Source organism: Mastigoproctus giganteus, chromosome 12 (genome assembly GCF_048544385.1).
Source record: "Mastigoproctus giganteus isolate SK-2022 chromosome 12, ASM4854438v1, whole genome shotgun sequence".
Lineage (NCBI taxonomy): Eukaryota > Metazoa > Arthropoda > Arachnida > Uropygi > Thelyphonidae > Mastigoproctus > Mastigoproctus giganteus.
This window is the reverse complement of record NC_143586.1, coordinates 153,189,027-153,211,759: the sequence shown is the minus strand read 5'-3', so window position 1 is coordinate 153,211,759 and position 22,733 is coordinate 153,189,027. Positions and strand designations below refer to the sequence as shown.

General features: G+C 37.2%; 1 protein-coding gene across 2 annotated transcripts in view; it reads right to left on the bottom strand.

Moving 5' to 3' along the window:
- Positions 1-22,733, bottom strand: part of LOC150077520 (ETS homologous factor-like) — a 280,365-nt gene that overhangs the window by 11,094 nt on the left and 246,538 nt on the right. For both annotated transcript variants that reach the window (XM_090386799.1, XM_090386800.1), the window contains exons 3-6: positions 17,153-17,318; positions 15,516-15,770; positions 9,419-9,574; positions 6,029-6,130 (exon numbers count right to left, since the gene is read on the bottom strand). In XM_090386799.1, coding sequence (XP_090242925.1) covers positions 6,029-6,130; positions 9,419-9,574; positions 15,516-15,770; positions 17,153-17,318 — 679 coding nt within the window. The remainder of the gene's footprint in view (positions 1-6,028; positions 6,131-9,418; positions 9,575-15,515; positions 15,771-17,152; positions 17,319-22,733) is intronic.

The following is a 22,733-nucleotide window of genomic DNA, read 5'->3' as shown; positions in this document are numbered from 1 at the left end:
GCAGTAGAAGCCGATGGCTTCCTTACACTGTGTGACTGATACTAATATTAACAACGAGGAACTTATAAAACTCAGAGTCCATTAAGCTTTCTGTGTGGAGTCGATTCGCGGCTGGCGTTTAATTGGTTTACGTCCATTCTTTCAAATTGACCAGTAACACGATCTATGTATGATAAACGATATTCAAAGCTTTTGATAACCATCATCATTCTAACCATACCACGGCGTTGATGACAGTTTTCATTTATGATGGTGCTCTTCTACCTTGTCTCCCTGTTATGAATGTTCTACGATCCCTCTTCAGATGAGAAGGTTATAACTTAACTTCCATATAGCGTGGCTACCTTGATCAGATTTAAACCGTTGCGAATTTTGGCTTTGGGACTTCTAGATGAAAAAGGTTTACGTGTGTAGCATAAAAATGTTGGCAGACCTTAAAGCAGGAGTCACAAGCTACTTGAAACCCTATTCATTAATTTTATGAATTCAGTTATATTAATAGGGTTTAAATTCATTTTCCCTTTTTGCTTGGAGAATGGGATAGCATGTACTTCGGTTCTATGTTCAGTCAGCAACCTGGCTCTTTAGCCACAAAAAAAAAAAAAAAAAAAAAAAAATTGCAGCCTAACTAATCAATCCTGATTGATAAGAGGTTTTTTCCCCCCAAAATAAGTACCGATTTTTGGAGACATTGTACATATTTGTCTATTTAATTCTTTTTAATTCGCTGTTTCCAAAGGATAATGGTTCACACTTAATACGACTGATAGGTTTTTTTATATCGAGATAGAAAAAAAACCTGATAGTAAAATCATACCTAATGCTTAAGCATAAGTTAGAATGACTGAATGGAAGAAAATTCTTTATCGTGGTGAAGGGGGGGGATCTAAACAGGTAAACGTGTATCTAGTTGGAATACCACAACTGTTGCATACTCTATTCATAAAATAAATAAGAAAAAATGCCACTGTGGGTTTCCATCCCCTGTTATTCGTATCTCTAATCGCTACGCAGCAAACTCCGCTGTCTGCAGATAATTGGCTTACTTCAATTTGACGGTCATGAAGGGGTCAATTACGCTTTCTACCAGGTAGGGATTCACCGTCATCGTCACTACGGATGACAGACTGTGATTTTCTTGACAGCTTCTGATGAATCATCGCTTATACGGACTCCTCCTGGCACGAACAGAAGATCATTAATTCAAATAACACGCGTTCGTAGTTGTCAGAAGATACCCCTGTTTTCCACTTAAGTTCTCTTGAATACTGTGCAATAAAGCGAACACTAGATGGCGTGGCGTTTCTGACGTAAATTGGATTCTACTGTTATCCTTTAGTAATCTTGAATACAACGGTTTTAAGGGGGCGGAGAGAAGCTGCCGCCCATATTTATTTCCATAAACTCCTCTGACTCTATTGTGGCCATCCTGGAGTATAAGCAGAAAATTTGTCTGCCGCTCATAATACATTGATAGAGTACTATTTCACATCATTCCTTTGTGTGTACTCGGGGAACAGGTAAAAATTATCATCTGATAGTTAATATACAGTAAACTACAGTTATAACGCTTTTGCTTCTACTGCTCTTTTCTTTTGGTCCCATGAAATAACATGGATTTTTTAACGTCTGTAGCAATCCCGTATAAAACTCTTGTAATATCATAATTCGAGCAGCATACCATGCACAGTGGACAAAGCTCTGGCATAACCAAACAAGTAATAAACTTTTCCAATTGAAGCAAGACCCAAAATTTTGGCATTCAAGCATTCATACAGTTCGGCGAGAAGAAGTGGTACTCGCACGGATTAGAATAGGCCATACTCATCTGACTCACCTTCATCTACCCACAGGCGATGATCCTCCTCAGTGTCCAGTGTGTAGGCCCTAGCCACTGAAATCTCAGGAAACTAGGTGGCAGGGCCTGCCAGAGTAAAATATCAACTACTGGGTACCTGGTCTGCCTTCACGAGGCTAAGTGTGGACAACGTTGGGCCCCAGCAGGAGTCTAGCGGCTAAATGGCCAGAAGAACAACGATACACAACACTACACTTACAAAATCCATACACTTTTAAATCTCTGGCCTTTACAGTGAACTGTTACACCTACAATGAAAGCAACGCGGAGTTGGGGGAAACCCCCGGTGCCGCTAGACACGAATACACTTTTCACTTTTTGTCCACACTGTTCAGAACATCTAACAGTCAAACATATTTTAATTGACTGTCCACACTATCAACAACGTCGAACTTTAATATTTCACTCACTGGCTAACATCCGAGAACCTATGATGTTAAATCATATCATTGGAGTAGAGGCAAATATTAATGAACTTTTCTGTTTTTTGAAACAAATTGGAATTTATGAACAAATATGATTAGTTTGAGCTGAAATTAAATTGAACTGGCTTCATAATAATTATTTTTTAACATTCCTGTGAATAGGCGCACTATAGCCACAGCAGCTTGTGCGCCATTAAACACACATAACACTCTTGTGTGCAGGTTTTTGACTTTTAATTATTGTTTCATTAACAGTTTTTAGAAAAAAAACATATATAGAAAAAAACAAAAAAAAAAAACATGAAACATACCCCCTATAAAGGAGATTCTACATATAATGCATTCGCCATCATAGTGCTCTTTGGAGTTAGCCCTCTCGAAAGCGTTAACGGGAATTTACTGCAGAACTTAATATAAATTTAGTTTGGTTTTACTGTGTTTTATTTTGTTTTTATGTTGTATCAATATTCGAATACACCGTACCACTTTAGATTTCAAAATATATAAGAGCAATAAAGCTCAATCCTTCCTACTTTAATACTATTTGTAAAATATAGAGATTAACTCATACCTTTTTATCGGAAATTCTTCGGCCCGACGCTCACATCAAATTAATCCAATTAATACATTATATAAAACTAAATTTATGACACGATATTAAGGTTTTAAAATTGTTAATATATAGGGGTTTCTTAAATATAATCCTATATTCAATTTCCATAATCTACTCACTGCCAAAAGGAACAGCAAAGCGAAGCTGATGCACATCAACCCACTAAAATCTAAACCATCCAGCAATAACGGACTGGAAATTGAATGTTTCGTTTTAATTTCGTTTCGTTTTCATTTCTGGAGAGTATCATACGGAAGTGTTCTACGTATCATATTGAAATAAATTCCTCTTATTCTTTTACAAATATTGATATCAACGTAGAACCTATTGAGCATTATAGCTCTGGTTCATACTCTTAATATAACTGTATAGTTAAAATAACATTAAATAAAAAAAGCGATAAAACAAAAGGTTAAAACAATCTAAATAGTCTAAAGAACTACAGATTTAATGGAAACATGCATGTGTCATCCCCGATCGCGGTTCATAACCCGTTATATTGCTATGAAGACTTATGAACCACTTATGGTCATGACACCTATGCACACTGTCAATAGTTAGCACATCCTAAGAGTGGACCCGGTGGTCTTCTTTACACAATGTACCCCAACGGCCGAACGATCAAAATCGTGAGGCATGGTAGGTTGGCGAGACACATCGTCGCATTAACGATAGGGTGAAGGAACACAGAGATACTATCAGGAATGGATAAATAATAGTTTGCACATGCCGACTATATAGTAGATAGTAATATAGTAGATAAGTAATATAGTAGATAAGATTCCTGTAATCTCCACAGAACGATAGTCGCCAGTCAAACTGTTAGCCCGCATTGCTCGGTGGTCCAGTGTGTAACGTACTTGCTTAAGAGCCGACCGGGCTAGCCGGGTGGGTAAAGTGCCTGCCTGGCAACCCAAAGGTCGCGGGTTCGATTCCCGCCTCGGGCTTGGATCAAAGTACTGCAAAAACCTTGGAAGGTGCATTATGGCCACAGAAGCCTATGCGCCAACAACTACCAAAAAAAAAAAAAACTTGCTTAAGAAATAATGGTCCTAATGCTCCCTCATGATTTCAGTAATTGAATCACCTTAAAAACTAAATGCAGACTACTATTAATTACCTGTACTACAAACTATTATTTAATATTCGCAAAATGAATGATTTTATACGTCGCAGGTACACAGTAACAACGATGATATGCAGTCCAGGAAATATGTAAAACAGAAGGAAATTGGTGTTTGGGAATTAATGGAACGTAATGCATAAGTAGGCCACATGCGGCGCTCTTGTTTTTAAGTCTAGCTATCTTGTTTCTCTCTGTTCCTTATACTGTCGACTACTTTCAGAGTTAAAAAAAATACAGCAGAACCTCAGAAATCCAGTATTCAAAAAACGCCAGATTTTTGAATACTAGATTTCTGAGGTTATGTTGTATTTTTTTTTTTTTTTTTTTTTTGTCGTTGTGTAATTAGAGATTAAAATACTGAATTTGAAATGTTTTTACAACCAAATTCATATTACAGTCAGTTGCTATTTTGTTGTTTAGCAGCTGCTAGTTGTTTTTAATTTTTATTTCGAAAAAAAATTGTAGAATTATTCTTAATAATTAAAGTTTAATGAAAGAGGAACGGAACCATAATATATTTGATCAATTTTTGTTGCATTCTGTTAACTGTAAAACTTATATGGTCACCCCTCAACGGTGCGGCCGTTGCTTACGAAAAGTTTTCCGACTTCTGTTACTGACAAGTAACGTATTATGATATTTATTGCTGTGGAATATTGATGTGTCAGAATTTTCAGTGAATGAGCAATTCACACACTGCAAGTTTTCCAACATTGACACCTGCTACAATAATAAGTCATAACTCATAAATGAGAACTATGAACACTAATAATCTGAATTCCGAATAAACGCGCTTTGAAAAGCAAAATCATTGAGAAGTTACTGGCATGTTCGATCTCCCAACCACTTTGTCAAAATGCCATTACAAAGATATACTGTATATGGTACAGCAATGGAGACTGTGAAAATCATATCTTATCTGTGGAAATTAGTTTAACTAGTATGGCTAAATCACATGAGGATTTGGAGCAAGGAGGTCGCCGTATAGCTGAATGATCAAGCGAGAGGGTATAGAAATACGCGCGTTTTAGTGACCGTGGCCCAAGCCCAAGGAACTCAAAATATGTTCTTGTATGCTATCTTGCGAGCTCCTCTGAACTTAGGTGTTCCTCCCGGAATATAAACAGAAAATTTAAGTTCGTGTGGTGTCTGCTTTTCAGGTTGAAGGAGATTGCAGCGATGCGGTAGGAGAACATTTTTATATCCCTGTGAACTCACAATCAGGGGCGAACTGGGTCAAAAATTCTTACCGGGGAAAACTTGTAGCGCCTCATACTAGTGCTTATGGCCAAAATCACATTGGAGTTTGGCAACCAGGCACCTTAGAGGGGACCTTATTGAGATTTATAAGGCCCTGGGAGGAGTTAGTAAAATGAATGAAGGCGGAATTTTCACTGTTATAAAGAATTCCAGAGCGAGGGGTCATAAATTCAAATTACAGGGGAAGAGGTTTAGATTAGATTGTAAGAAGTTTTCTTTTAGCTAGCGAGTTGTGGACTACTTTAACAGGTTGCCTCCACAGGAAGTTGAGGCTGACAGTTTGAAGAAATTCAAAGGTCAAATGGATAGTTACATGCGGAGGGAAGTGCATAATTTGTATTTTCTTATCTACTTTTTTTTTTTTTTCCTTTTTTTGCCTGTGCAACAAAAGCCTGTTCTCGTATATGGCTATAGTAATATAATGGCTAATTTTATTATAGCATTCTTTCGGATTGGCTAGAATAAATTTAGCCATTCCGAAAATACGACGAAAGGATGCGTTAAGGAACATTTATTTCAAATGTTAATTTGACGCATCCTTACATCGTATTTGGAAGACGTCTGCTATTATAATATCTGAAACGGAGATTTAAGCATAGATGATTTCATTCGGTACGTCTCTTTCTTCAGACTTCATCATCATACAAAGTATAAACGTTTTGAAAATCTGAGAGAGATAAGATTTGTACTTTGATATGGCAGAAATGTTATTGTTTTAAATGCGTGGAGAAGTCCAAATAACCTACCTTGTTTTGGAATGATTCTGTTAGATTGCATGTAGAGGGCACTTATGTCTGTTCGTTCATTTACGGTACTCATACTACTGCTTGCGCTTTCTCGGTCCGATTCTGAAAATAAAAATAATTATACTTCACGAGGATGGGAAAATATTGGATTGTTTACTGCATCTGCAAGTTGTTTAGAAAATTAAACCCTATTTTCTTAAAATCATACGGACACCAATAATTCTGAATAAAATGGAAATTTTATTAAAAAAAATTAACGTGTTAATCATCCCACTTTAGCGCCACTTTTTATTATCATTATTTTATAGTACTGTCTATTTATTATGTGTAGGCACCACCAACAAAAAGTGGCATCTGCACCTTATATAAAAGCCCACGTTCAGGCTATAATGAATTTCAATTTCCACAGCTTCATCAGTGATAATAAAATTCTCATAATTACTGTAAAATTCATATCCAGGTTATTATTAGTGATTACATAGGCAGATGTCACTGAGCGATCTCATGAAAATAAATGCTAACCAGGAGCATCAGGACCTTCCCACGACATAATCAAAGAGCTGGCTGCACCCATTATTATAGACCACTCTCATAGAAATGAACTGCAAACTAGGAATACCAGAATCATCTGCTATTTAAGTCCAGGAACTAGCTGCACCAGATAATAAGAGTTACTTCCCAGATTGTTTGAATTCCGCATACAACCAGCGTGGCTCCATCATTGAAGACTTTATCAATTCTCGGTAGCGATCAGCTGAGTTTGGTATAATTCCTTTTTCGGTGCAGTCGCCATTGCATCAGTCGAGGTGGGCTATAAATGAGTTCTCCGTGATGGGTTTCTTTTCGTTCCTTTAGTGCATTTGGGGAATTCAGATCAACACGGTTGGAGCATTTGTCGAACCTCGTTTTCCTCGAAAATAAGTTGCCTACGTTTCGGGCTTTATGGGACCAAACATTAAAAACATGAAAGGGTTGATAGCCGAGTTTCACCATATTTAGCAGTCACGGTTCAAGCTTGTGATTGCTAAATATGGTGCTGTTTCTCGTATTCTCTGTATCTTGTGAGCTCCTCTGACCATGTGGTTGTCTCGGAGTGTAAACAGAAAATTTATTTTATTTTATACTTTTCTGAATTTAGGTTCCAAGTAGTTGTCCAAAATGTATCAATATACGACAGGATTGTTGAAGGTTTCGGCCATGTGATCCCGGTGCGAAGCACGATAAACAGCCCTGCACCATGATGAATTAAATTGTTGGGACGATGCATATTATGGGGGGTGGGGTTAATGGCACATAAGCTGCTGTGGCTATAATGTATTTGTTGGTGGCGTGCTCTGGACATTCACTAAACTGAAATTTAGCCGTAAGACCTGCACTGTATGCATAAAAAATAAAATTATCTATCACAGGGGAAGCATAACCGTCAGGACACCGTATAGCAAAGTTACGCGCCAAATCTACAGAGGACGTCCCCAGGGCTCTGTACTGGGCCCCCTACTATGGAACATCGTACTTGATGAGTTTCTGAACATAGACCTGCAGAATGTCCAGTCTCAAGCATATGCAGACGACTTAGTCCTTACCCTTGCCGCAGAAGCTAAATCCCAACTCCATTCAGCGCATCATCCTGCTCACCATCACCCAGGCCTGCACACTGTCAGCATCCATGCCTTGTAAGTGCTGGCCAGCGTGCTACCTCTAGACCTAGAAATAGTCAAATGTGGTTTGCTTCATATGCTTTCCAAAGGTAAAGCCATCTCCTGTCTGGATTTTACCACCGATCCCTCAAATAAAATCAAGGCCGAGAAGAAGCTCTTCACTGCATACTTGCAGCAGGTCTGGCAGGCTAGGTGGACACACTCTACAAAAGAAGTCACCAGAAAATTCATACCTACAATAGCAATAGCATACGCGAATTCTCCCACATGGTTCTCCCCTGGCCTATACGTCACCTTTTTGTTAACTGGCCATAGATCTATCAGAGGAAAGCTCACTGCACTCGGGATCACCGAAAACCCACAATGCCTTTGTGGCTCCCTCGAAAGTTGGGTCCACATGATGTACGAGTGCGAAATATATGAAGACTTGAGATGTCTCCTCCTGACTAGGATACATTACCTTCCTAAAAACCAAGAACAGCACATCCTTGAAAGAGAAGAAGACTATGTCGCCTTTACGCACCATGCACAGGATTTATTCGCACGACGGAAGACCCTACCGTGGATATAGTCACTATCTGGATCATCATCTAAACCAAGATAGGACAACCACCTATATTTTGAGAATCAATGCAGAGGCCTACCAGCAAATGAGACTACACCACCAAATCTGAGAAGATCCAGTATATGACAGCCGCAGCTGCATTCCTATTTATATCCTTATTGACACAGATCACCGGATAGAACTTTAACTACCAAACTAGACATCACTGAAATTGACATCACGACCGGACCTGAATGAGAGGAGTAAGAAGATTGTGCAAATGGCAATCGCGCTTTTGTTCCCTTGCATGGCAACTTTTCTCCCACTTCCATCTCCTATTTGTGCCTGATGGATGCATTCCAGTGTACCTGGGGGATGCATTCTTTTTCATCCTCCATACTTCTACTTGATCCCCCGGTTTCTTTACTGTAAAGCCCACACACTTTGGGCAGCCTGGCTATCTCCTAGCGATGTGCGGGCAACGTGGGGTCCCATCAGGGGTCCTGCGGCCAAATGCCAGGCCACCCAACAGAACCCAACAAAATACTACGTATTCAAAATAGAACACTTTTCTGGCATTTACAGTAGTTCTGTATTTCTTCACAGTGTACATATGGCCCAGATGTGGGAAACCACAGGCGGCGTCTAACCCTAATACTATGCACTATGTAGAAAATGACACTCCATAAGATTGCTCCCCATTATTTCCGTCTGAAAATTATGGGCATTACCTCACTCTAAACAACGTTCGGCATTTTTTAGTGACATATAGGGTTTGGTGATTTGTAATACCTTATGAAAATTGTGCTCGTTCAACTCTTTAAGCATGCACTTATGAGCAGTCCAGTTTGGCATCAGAAGTTCCGATGCCAGGTTTGATGGCATTGTCTTTGGGATTTAGTTAACCAGCTTGAGCTGCGAACCTTTGGATTTAGGATTCGGCGACCCATTGTTTTGAAAAGATGTTACATATTTTCTGAAAATTGGGCGAGGCACAGATTACATCCAGATGAATGTGGAGATGCTTGCGTATCATTCTGAAGCCTGATTGGACTGAACATTTTAGTATGTAAAGAGTAGCTTACTAATAAGTTGGCTCATCACAGAAACGATTTTATGGTGGAATGTGATAGGTTTTTATTATGGTTTATAGTTCAAATTGCTTTAAACAAATTCATGAGTACTTACCACAGCCAGAATACGGGCTTGGTCCTTGAGCATCCAAATCTACCATTGTTGACCATCTGTTGCAGCTATCGCGTGGCCATTCTCCGGTGTCAACCATATCTTGCTCTTGTCTTATAGGTGGCGCTTGAATATCAGGTGGCGCCGGTGGCGTTGCTCCTGTAATAGACAACAAAATAAAAGTATTAAAAAGTGTTCTGTAGTTATTTTCCTAGTTTTTATTTAATTAATCGAACCTAAGAAAATGGTAAAACAATGTTTTATTTCTAGAGCAGTTGCGAATTACAGTGAAACTCAAGTTAGATGCATTCGTGTATAATTAAAAATCAGAATTTATTGTAAACTCCACTGTATAATTAAAAATCAGAATTTTTAATTATACCGAAACATCCTCTACATATTTGGTTTGACGTAAAAATTATGAGTACCCCTCCAAAGGGCCTTGGGTATCTCCAAGGGATATACGGGTTGATCTACCAATTCTCTGGAGCTGTAATGCCCAAAACGTAGCTGCAGGCGACTGATGAACCCCAGGAAAGGCCGAATTCGCCTACGAGAGGGCATGAATTATATCCATAAGATCTGTATATTTTAATAAAATTATGTATCCCGAAGAAAGGTTTTAAGACTGGTAGTAGCTCACGACATAAAGAGGTTTGGACGCTCCTGGTTGGAGAGAGAGAGAGAGAGAGAGAGAGAGAGAGAGAGATCAATAAAATTTACGATACAGACAGATTCTTTCTTATGTTTATTTGAAGTTAGTTTCTGTTTAAGCATTTTCATTTTATATTATATTTTTTTAAGGAAAGGAAAAGAATTAAAGTTCCCACTGTAGAATTTCCTAAAGTTATTATTCATTTTTTAAAATTTTCATCCTCCTGAATTTGTTTGTTTATTTATTTACAAATCTATAGAACAGGGGAAACCATAGTCAGTTGTAGATATGTTCATACAATGGATTACGCAATTTCATTGATACTGCAGGTGTAGCAGTATCACTGAAAGTCTGTGACTGCTAAAACAAGACTAATGTTTGTATTGATAATTTATTGTAAACTCCACTGACCTGGTGGTCGTGCCGGAGTATAAATTAGAACATATTAACAAGACTTTCAGGCAAATCAAAATAACTTATTAGTCATTTAGAAATAGCCTGCTTCTAAAGCAAGTAAGAAAAATGAAAATTGTGTTAATCTAAATCAGGCCTGGGCAAACGTTTTGGCTGAAGGGCCACATTAGGAATTCAAAAAGAAGGTGGGCCGCACGTAAAATACTATTTTTAGATATATATTATTTGTTATCATGAAGAAGAAATATAACAAAAAATTATTCTCTAACAACCAAGAATTTAATGAGATGAATGGAACTGTTTTACATCTTTTACCATTTTTTTAAAATTCGGGTGTTAATTTTGTAGTTGAGATTCTTAAAACTGCTTGTAAATGTTCATCGGTGATGCTTGATCGTAAAGAATTTTTATTTAGATTCATTATGGAAAATGTTTGTTCACATATATAGGTTGAACCAAAAATAACCAACATTTTTCGGGCAAAATCTTTATAAGTTCGTCGAATTTGTCCGAATTAAGAGTATTGTAAAATTTACAGATTTCCCCACTTCCCTTAAATCGGTATCACACTGCAGATCTATAATCTGAAGCTGTAGTTCACTCGGTGCACTATCAATTTCTATTGAAAATGGGTCGCGCACTATTGCCAAACTTGTCTCAATTTTTCGGAAATCTTCGTGAAAAGTCGTCATTTAAAGCGTTGATAATTTCACAACATTTTTCAAATTTATTTTCTGGAATCTTCAGCAACTTCATGGTTGGAAAGTGGCCTACCTTGTTAATTAATAAATGTCGCAGGAACAACTGGAGGTTTAATTTAAATCCATTCAAACTTTTTACCATATCATGGGCGTATAAATTTTTCCCATGTAACACGGTGTTGAAAGTATTTAAGTGTGTCACGATGTCCAATTTAAACGCAAAATCACAAATCCAGTTATTATCAGTTAATTCGGGAAAGTCCATAATATTTTTCAGTTTTAAAAATAAAATGATGTCATCTTTAAGATCCCATACTCGTCGAAGAACTTTTCCTAAGCTAAGCCATCGAATTTGGCTATGATAAGGAATATCTGTGTACTCGGATTCAATATCTTGAAGAAAATTAACGAATTGTCTGTGTTTCGGGCCCCTCGATCGTATTAAATTTACTAGTTTAATAATACAAGATGTGACATGTTCAACTTTTAACACATTTTTACATAATACTTGTTGATGTATAATACAATGAATTGTAATTAAATTATAATCAGGATAATTTCCACAAATTTTATCCTGAATTTTCTTTAACGCTCCAGCATATTTACCTGTCAAACTTGGTGCTCCGACAGTTGTTACGCTTACCATTTTGTTCCATTGTAAATTATATCTTGTTAAGCATTTTTTAACTTTTTCAAATATATCAGCTCCCGTTGTTTGGTCTTTAAGAGATTCCATTGAAAGAAGCTCTTCAGTAATTTGAAAATTAGAGGTACATCCACATATGAAAATTAATTAATCCTAAAATCATATGGGATAAAATGCATCCAACTCCCAGGCAAGAAACTGCGTTCTCTTATCTCCAACGTAAAAACACCCGTCCCCACTCTTCTACAGAGCGGTTTGGTCTATCGCATCTCTTGCCGTGACTGCACTAGCTGCTACTTCGGAGAGACTGGACGTCGACTCGAGAAACGTCTCTCAGAACATAAAAGGGCGATCCGTTTGGCAGATGTAGAACACTCAGCTATCGCCGAGCATGTCTGGACAACCCGCCACGACATCGACCCACACCGCGATGTCGTGGTTGTGGACAGGTCCCACCATTACCTAAAGCGCACCTGGTTGGAATCGTTAAATATAAAATGCTCGGATGCCTCTTTGAACAGGAACAGTGGTTGCCAAGTTAACCCCATCACAGAGGCAGTAATTCTATCCATAGACAAACGCTGGCCACGTCACCACCATACGTCACAGCCACAAACATCAACAAACAATTAACCACGCGCCTCACGCACCATCCTGGCAGTGCACATCTCTATTCCAACTGCCATTCATGTATTCACTCTGAAGAAGGCTGCCTCCCAGCCGAAAGCTTATTAATTGTAACTCCAGTTTTGCTCTGAGAAACAAAATAAAATTTTTCGTATTAATAACTGCGTAGTATTCTTTTGGTCGTTACTTTCGTCGAGAGCTATCGAGTACCATGTTATGGATTCTAATACTGATAATAATTGCTCATTCAAATTTGTATCGATACATTCAATTCTTCTTACTACGGTTCGCCGAGATAAACTTATATTCTCAAATTTGTGTTTAATGTCAGGTCATATAATTCCACAAGCTCCAGTCGTACATTCTTTAATATAGTCTCCATCAGAAAAAGGCTCGTTGCTTTTTACAATTATATGAGAAATAACAAAACTTGCCTCTACAGTAGCTTCTTGATCCTTAGTTACCCGCGTAAACACATTTTGTTGTCTAGATAAATTTTGAATCAATCCATCAGCAGTTTTCTTTCTCGCTTCCGGAGTTAAATTGCCACCATATTCGGGATGTTTAGTAGTGAAATGTCTTTTAATATTGTACTCTTTCAACACTGAGACACTCTCCCGGCAGATGAGACGAATAGGCTTGTTATTTATTTTAGCAAAAAAATATTTTGTGTTCCACTCTTCATTGAAGACACGATGCTCTTGTTGAATTTTTCGTTTTTTATTCATTTTTAAAAGGGCGTAAATATTATTTTTATCGCTACTGGCACCAAGATGATAACCGAAGATAACGCAAAAAAACTAACTGCAGGATGACCGTCAGAGAAAACAGATTGGAACTGCGGCCGGTCAGCAGTCCTATCCTATTACTCCGCCACCGCAGCAAAGCCGTTGTCGTCATCACCGGTTGTCTGTTACCGTAGTTTCGCGCGGTTAGTTTATAATCGCAAATTATACCGTTATAAAGGCGCCCGTTGGCTCGCTCTGGTTCGTGCACAATTTCAAATTCTGTCTCAATTTGAACAATACAGAGATGATAAAACAATTTACAAGTCGACAAATTCTATAATATATTACATATACAAATTTATTTTTCAAAAAAGGCGTCGCAAAAGGCATAAAATAAGTAAACTTTTTTCGAAAATACAATTAAAGCTCGCGGGCCGCACAAAAAATGTGCGGCGGGCCGCATGTGGCCCGCGTGCCATAGTTTGCCCGGGCCTGATCTAAATCGTGTCAATTTATTAGATCTAAATGCCGTATCAGGGGACTTACCTTATGGAAATCAGTTTTAAACTGTGTGTGACAATAAATAATTCTGTCATTCATTCGGGAGATTTTTAAATTAATTTCTTGCAATACGTTACTTGCTTTGATGGAAGAATTAATTATTTTTAAAATAAGACTACATTGAGATCTCTTCGAATTTTCAGAGGTAGCAGGTTATAAATTTTGCAAAACATATGAGGATCTTGTTTATGATAGGCAATTCTATTCCTATGCAGTTTCTCATGAGACATGCTGTGTATATTTTATAAATCTAATTTTAATACTTGCAGTGTTTTGAATTAGATATTTCTGATTTGGAGAACAGATTGTGTTCCCATAGTTAAGTATTGGAAGAATTATTTGGCTGTAAAGAGTGAGAGTAACTTTGTCCGACTGAAGGGTTTTACGAATTCGTAATCATACCTATGTACGAGATTCCTTTGAGGAACGGCGATTATATTATTTATACGTATGTGCTCCTGAATTAAGTTGAAATACGGAGAAAAGTGATGGTTTTTAAAAACACTTTAGAGCTTGTTCGTTAGACATGTTAGTGACGTTAGAATATAAAATGCACCTAGAAATATCGAATTACAAGTGATTTTGTCAAATCAGTTACTTATGGTGGAAGTTGGCAAGGGCAACCAGTCATCAAAAGCAAGTACATTTGAACAGTTTTATATTATCGGAAAATATAAGTAGCTCAACATTAAATTTACTGATATAGGTTGGAAGATCATTCATGTGTAGATCAAAATAAAAGGGACCGAAAAGAAGATCCTTAAAAGTCATTCCCACTCAGGTGGATGCTAGTGGGGATATATTTAACTGTATTGGGAGAATTAAATTAATAAAACTATTAATAGATATATGTATTAATAAAATTAATATGCATATAGTAATGAAATTAATAGATACATCTTAGTGTTTTGTGTATATATTTATTCAGTATGAAGATCTTAATTTCGCAGGTTTGTTCTATGACTTATTCGCATGTGAATATAAGCTGCTCCGGTGTACATTTTACTCCAGTCCATCTCCCTTGCATTTCTTTCCTGAGTGAACTTTTTGTATGCTCAAAAATTTCACTCGGAAAGAACGTATGCAAACAGTTTGAAGGTCACATGACATTCAACTTTTTTTTTTTTTTTTTTGGTAGTTGTTGGCGCATCGGCTTCTGTGGCCATAATGCACTTCCCAAGGTTTTTGCAGTGCTTTGATCCAAGCCCGAGGCGGGATTCGAACCCGCGACCTAGGCAGATACTTTACCCACCCGGCTATCCCGGTCGGCTGACATTCAACTATGTGTAAGTTGAAGCTAGAGACGAGCAATTAATAAGCATGCTTTAAAATATCGCACTTTTCTGGAGTTTCTTGCTAATTTGCACAAAAAATCAGGTTGGATGTTTGGGGATTTTTTTTTTTTTTTTGTGCATTTTGTTCAGAGTGTTCTCTGATGCTAACATGAAGTTTCGTAACAGTGGTGATGTTTTTGTTCAGTTGTACTTGTAGATCTAAATGATAAAGAGTTTAACTGATTATCTTATATATATAATATATATATATATATATATTTTTTATTTTTTGTAGCGACTACAATTCTGGCTCCCCCTCTCGAGATTCACGAGCGGGTCCCCCCCCCCCCCACCTCTGCTCTTTAACGGCCAAACCAACCGTCTATCATCGCGGTAGTGTACCTGGTTGTATAGTAGTTTCCACTGGTTTTTTGTCACTGCCCAAGCTCATATTATCACTGATTAATTAATAATAATAATTTTATGCAACTTACGATATTGGGAGAGTAAATACTGTAGCGAATCATAGATGGCGCCACCATACTGAGAATCTATAGAGCAGAACTCATTGCGAGACATACGGCAGAAATCTACTCCAGAGATGTTGTTGAAGCCCAAAGTGTTCACATCCAGTAAGTCAACACGGTGCTGAGCTGTCCAGTGAAATAACCACTCAATGACGTCAGAAGGATGCCAATCTCCCGGGTTTTTGAATTGCCACGATCGCTCAGTTTCAAGTTCGGGAATATCTAAAAGATAAAAATACATGTTTATATACATACAGTGTATGCAGCAGTGATAAATTAAATGGCAACCGGGATAGTACTCATACCTAACTGCCTGTAAAATGTTACGTAAAAATTATTACCAGAGAAGCTCAGTGAGAACTATCAGGCATTTAAGAAATTAACCATTTGCATACTTCTACAAACCAGTATTGGAGAAGTATGCAAATCTCTTTTTTAGTCTGCACAACATGCAAATTCGGCCCGTGAATACACATAATATACCAATAGCAATATTGCCTTAGATCCGCTACAAAAATAACAGCAACAACAACAACGGCCCACGAGCACACAGCTTGTACAGATATACTGAACAAAACCGTATGAAATTACTTGCGCAATTTGGGCTTAATAATCAATATATCAAAAAAATTCATAAGAAGATGAGTGTTAAAGTATTAATAAAAGCAGGACCACTACTAGAAAGAAATAGAGGCGGAAATATTATTGGGAAAGAAATGTGAGATTTCTTGAGTGCCCTATAAAACTTGCCTTGCTTAGATGAGCAACAAATTTTGAATAATATTAAACAATATAAATATTTTATAATTCAATATAATTTATAATATACTGGGTGCAATTAATGACGTCAGTATTGTAAAATGGATGAAATTCATGAGTTTTTGGGTAGTAAGTGGATGGCCAGTGCTCAAAACAGAAGGAACTGGAAAGTTGCTGGAGAGGCCTTCATCCTGCAGTGGATTGAAAATGGCTGATGATGATGATTGTAAAATCATCTTCTTTTCATTGAGTTTTTTCAACTTCGGAAATCGAAAGTAGTTACAAGGGCCAAATTAAATTTTCTTTTTTATTTTACAAAAAAAAAAAGCACGATGTGTCTTGGCGTACTCTCTTGGTGAATAAGACAGCAGTTGGTCACAGAAATTTTATTTTGCGCGAAACACTCCCTCTGTTTCAGAATTTTCTAAATAATTAACCTGGACTCTGTTTGAATTTTAGAGATTGGATTCCGAATGGGCATTGCTGTTCATATCGAAGAAATAAATCAACGCTGTTTTCATTTTTGATTTTGACATTCGTGCTTTGCAATTTTGAGGATCGGAAAAATTTATATTGAACATTCAGAATTTCTCATTGAAATTACATTGGTTATTCCAGAAATAACGGAGTCCAATCAAATATTAGCATTTCAAAATTAAAAGTTTAGATATATATTTTTTTATGAACTGCTTTATTAAGAATAGGTTTCTGTTTGACTTGTTATGTAAGTCCTTCAGCTGTTAAATGTAAATAATTTAAAACTAATATTCTTTTTACAACAGTTGAAATAACATGGATTAACAGACAATCAATTACTGCTCTTTATCGAAATTGTAAAAAATTACCTTCAAATGATATAGGTCGCTGATTAGAATTATCTACATTCTGGTTCATGTTAGTCTGTACTTGACCATTGGCGTCAAAAGTGATAGGTTGTAGATCGCAGTAAGCCATTCCTGGCTTTGAGCTTTCTGCTTCGTAGAAACGTAGATGATCTTCCATGTACATTGACTACAAAAGAATACCAGCTATTTAAGAATATTATTATTACTTGTTAGCACATTCATTAAATTGCACATAAAAACAAGTTACGTGAAACCTGAAAATTAATTCTGTTTTGTTATTAAATAAAACATAAATTTTCTGTTTGTACTCTGGGAGGACCACACGGTTAGAGGAATTCACAAGATAGAAAGAATACAAGAAACATTTAGTAGTTACGGGATTGAACACCGGTCACTCAAGGAAAGTGCATCCTCACCCCTGCCCACTCGGCTACGGCGATTTCCAGTTTAGAAACTTTCCTCATGTTATTCAAATAGATAAATCAATAAATTAACATGGGAAGTATCCTAAATATAGTGGAATTTCATTCCTTTGTTTTGTTTCTGAAATATCAATTTTTATCTAGATCTATTGGATATTTTGTTATTCTAGCTAAAGGCCATGATTAGGTCTACAGTTCGTCGTGAAGGAAAATTTATAAACTTTATCAGTAGGAGGAAGAATTGTTTATTATTAGTATTATTACTAGCCACATAGTGCAACGAAGCCTGAGGCTTATGCTGCACCAGCCAAAATAAATTTCCAAATTACCCTGAGAGAGAGAGTCAGAAGTAGATGAGGAATCACCAAGAAAGAGACGAATGATGATATCCAGCTCTCAGGACCCTGGGTGTGCCAAGCCCATACTCACCAGATGTGAGCCCCATTATATAAACACTTTAATCTTGTAGATTTTATCAAGAAGATCCTTAGCGGATGAATACATTATGAATATAGCTGCCTCCAAAAGGGTTAGACTAGGCCCTCTTGAAAAGAGATTGCTATAAAACTCAGCTAAGCCAGAATGGACGTCTCCTTAATATTTATAGTTTTATGCGTACAATTTTCATTCACTGTTATCCTCCTGTTCATAAGTAAAACTGATAGTAGCATGCTGGTAGAATCATCAACGAAAACGATTCCATGGTAACACTTAATTATCATATATTTTCCTATATTTGTTTTTGCTGCCATTACATAAATGTATTTAATCAGTAATCGCTAATTTCAGAGAAAATAGTAGTAATCAACTATCGCACACTTCGAGATGTTAGTGAAATCTGAAAAACATATTCAAGTGGATCTGCCCTATAAAATCCCAATAGTGATTGGTGTGTCACCTAACTCAATTTTATGCTAAGAAATTGCCATGAACACAAATGTAAACGTTAGAAATTCTTAAAACATTAATGAGTTTTAAGAAATCACACTACCCATTGAACATTGTTGAATTAGCTTATTATTAGGAAAATGATAAAGAGTCATAAAAAGGTATGTCTGACAAGGAAAAGGGAAAATTACTAAGACTAAGGCATACCCTAAGAATAAAATTAAGCCTAATAAAAAGAAAAAAATCATTAGAACTTTTCTCTGATTAGTCCCAATATCAAAATTTAAGAAGCATCTAACGTTCTTGAATTCCACATTGAATTCCTTTGTTAATATTTAATTCAGAAACGAAGCCCTTTTTCAATTTGGGTGTTGGAAGTGGCTAAGGCAAGGTTTTGATAATTTTATCCTTTTTCCTACAAACGGGCAAAACAGAAAATGGATGAACTCCAGAAACAGTTTTTTCCTTGCATGGTGTATATGGTAACAGCCGGAAGGGTGTAGCATCTGTTATTCATATGCATGCGATCACTACCATAGTGGATAAATGAAGGGTGCTATTCGTCTGCGAAAATATACGATCTTTCTCTGTGACAGTGCTGTGTCACAAGTCCGCACAACGTTCTATCGGATTACGAATTCTTTGGACCACAGTAATGACATTTGCTTGGAAGAAATTTGCAACTAATGTCGTACCTGTGGCGACGGCCTGGCTACAGTCGCTTGACAAAAATTTCTTCGCAAGTGATATTTGAAGTCACACAAAACTCTCATATCTGTCGTTCATATGAATTCAGTAAAATGTGAGTGTGTCGAGGATCACATATTTTAGTGATTCAGGCCGATCACTCAACATAATTAATATAACCGTACGCCACACTACGAAAACATATTTACCACTATACTGATCGGATTTGCTTGGCGCATTATTTTCACAAACACACTGCAGAGTTGCCATAGTCTTGTTCGCGACTGCTCCCTCCCCACACAAAATATTGTATTTATACGATATTGTATCCCATTCTGCTTCCTCTGTATATTCTAAATTTTTACCTATAATATTAACGCTTCCATGATGAACATTTAGGAGAGTTGCTAGGGCTACATACAACTGTGTGTAAATTTAAAAATGTGCATTTTTATTGTCGACAGTTTATTATTACAAAAGTAATATTTTTTCCGCTGTTCTGCATGTTGATCGCTCAGTTCCCGCTCATTTAAACGACCATGTGACTATCTAAAGCATCACTCTTACTGATGCTTGAAATGATACTGTACCAAGTCCAAAGACGTAGATTAAATAAATCTTTATTTGTCCTACCAAATTTAAAATATAGGTGTACATCGGTAAGTGACAAATTCCCTTCACGACAGAAAATGCCAGGGGATTACCATAAAATGTGAATAAAAGAATGTCTAAAATATACAAGAAAGGTTAAATATACACAAAAAGATGACATATAACTGCATTACTCTTCACTACATTTCTGTCTAGAGTCCTGGCAATTGTAATACAAAAGTTCATCTTAACATCACATCCACTGATCAACTTGTGCGAGATATACATTATTCAATTGCGTACACACAGTTCTTGACAGAAATTCACACAACTACTAGGCAACAGTAGCCTCAGCGAGCCACACTGCGGTTTGTTTCCTATATTTCAGATCTTCTATGAGCCTTAGTAGGTCAATTCCTATACGTGTTAGGCACTGAATTGATTCTAACGCACTGGCCGGTATAAACCTGTCGGCCATCTTCAGTCTGTTGGTCTTCATTCTCAAGGATTTTGTGCCTCTTAATGCAGATGGCTGGATGTGCCACTCAAAAAGCTGCCAGAAGCATGGTGATGATATCGTGCCAGTCATCATTTTGATTGTGGTTATTAATCGTTTCCAGGCAATGATGTCTGGTAAACGTTGCAGTTTAAGCTGTTCAGAAAGCTGCGTAGTCCTTAACTGTTGAGGGAGATGGTGCTTATGGCTTGCCCACTTCATCAGCCAGAATTCACTCGCATATATTCTCCTAATGTGGGTAAGGGTGGCTGACGCCCACAATTCGGCGCCATACAAAATGGCCGAATACACTGTGGTTTTTAAATATCGTGCGGTTGTTGCAGTCTGTTTCACGTAGAAGAGGTTCTGTTTTGTTGCCCAACATAAGTACAGTAGTTCATTTTCTTTACAATCAGGTCAATATGAGACTTGAACGTAAGTTACGTATCAAATGTTACTCCCAGATCTCTACTTGAATACAGCAAGCGAAAATATTTCAATTTACTGCGTTTTCCTGTCCTAGCAACAAATTTCATTAATTTTTATGATTCGATGACATTGATACTTTCTGCAATTGCCTTGGTTTGTTCTCTGGATTTCGCTTCTCATCGTAACTTAAGCTAGGCTAAATTAATTTTCTGTTTATACTTCGGGATGACTATGTAAGGTTAGAGAAATTTTGCGACATAGAATAAGTACAAGGATAGTGCAGTATTTTGTGGTACCACTTGGATTCGAACATGCGGTATACTGATTACACGATTACTTTCCGATCCACTTGATCACAGTCATGTGACAGTTCGGGAGTTTTGAACAAAGGTTCTTCATTCATAGTAAATACACTCCAGCCTCTTTTAGTGAATGACAGGACGTGTGCCGACCATACCTGCTTCGTTCAGATGTTAGCTACACCACCAACTCGGACCCTATACTGTACTCTCTTGGCGGTCATATCCTGAACTAAATTTCAGCGATCGGAGAAGCAACAAAAAATCACGTATCACGAACTCTAATTGCTTCAGTGATAGACGTGCTTATGCGCATTCCAACGTTATCTAAGAGTGAGAGACCTGCTAGCGTGACCGGAACTGAGATCGTTTAGGTTTGACTGGTGGCCAAGTGTTGGTTATCGTCTGGCATTTGAGATCCTGTGTGGATTATTTCAGTCAAAACAAGAACGTTACTAAGAAAATAAACAGCGTCGAATTTGATCAAAACACCAGCGAATGTAGAGAGGGTATTCTATCGATTACGCATTTTACAATCCAGCAATTCCCCCCCTTCCCCCAGTGGTATTTTATCGAGCATTGTAACAGCTTTTTGGGATTACAAATCATCTCACGTTTCTTCTTCAAGCAGGAAATGAATGTGGTATTTACGGGGAAGGAGAAAGTTTTCGCTTTGCCGCACGCGAAGCAATCTATTTCTACCATAACATTCCTTAGATGCTTATCTCCTGTTTGTGTGCGATTTATGTTGTAGTGACATTACGCGCATACGCATTGTATTTTTAGTTTATGCAAAAGAGGGGAAAAAATAAAAGAAAAGAAGAAAAAGCGAGAAAAAACGGCGTTGAAACACGTCCCTTGGTCTCGGTAGAGGTATATATACTTGAAATATCGATTCCTGTCATTGACCAGGGGGAACTTCTGTTGGCTTTTTTATTCTGGACTGAGTAAGTCGATCTTAGGTGGAATGATACTCGATGATGAATGATACCTGGGAGATTTAGATCCACATACATGTAAATCTCCCAGTTAACACTCTTACAGCAGACTTTCTGATCCTATACACACACAGAGAGAGAGAGAGAGAGAGAGAGAGAGAGAGAGAGAGAGAGAGAGAGAGAGAGAGAGAGAGAGAGAGAGAGAGACGTGGCTGGTGTCTTGTAGCCTGACCTCTCAAAAGGAAATAATGCTGTAGTAACGTATACGTAATCTAGGAACGACAGTGTCGAAGCAGAACATTCAAACTGTTTCAACTTCAAGGTTAGACATTGAAGGTTGGAATACTCGATTTTAAATATCAGACTTTATAAGGTAAAGGTTTCATTTCTGGTACGTAAAGAAAAATCTCGCGATATATTCGCTTGAACCAAATATATATATATATATATTTTTTTTTTTTAATTATAATACCAACTGGATAAATTGAAGAATTTAGAATAAAAGTATTAGCCTGAAAACTATATTCATTAGTTCAAAGGGCCAAGTAATTAGGTAACCTAAGTTGGATTTCTTTGTTGTACCCTATAAATAAACACATCGATTATAATAAAATAAAATAAAATAAAAATAGTAAAATTAAAATGATGATGTTGTTTTCACCCCTAATACTTTTATTCTAAATTCTACAATTTATCCAGTTGGTATTATAATTAAAAAATGTTATATACAGACAGATGTAATGTACAATCATAAATCACGAATCGGAATCACATAGCATTGCAGGGCCCGAAATGCCTTCGTCATGCGGTAGAGGACGTTGAACGGGAGGT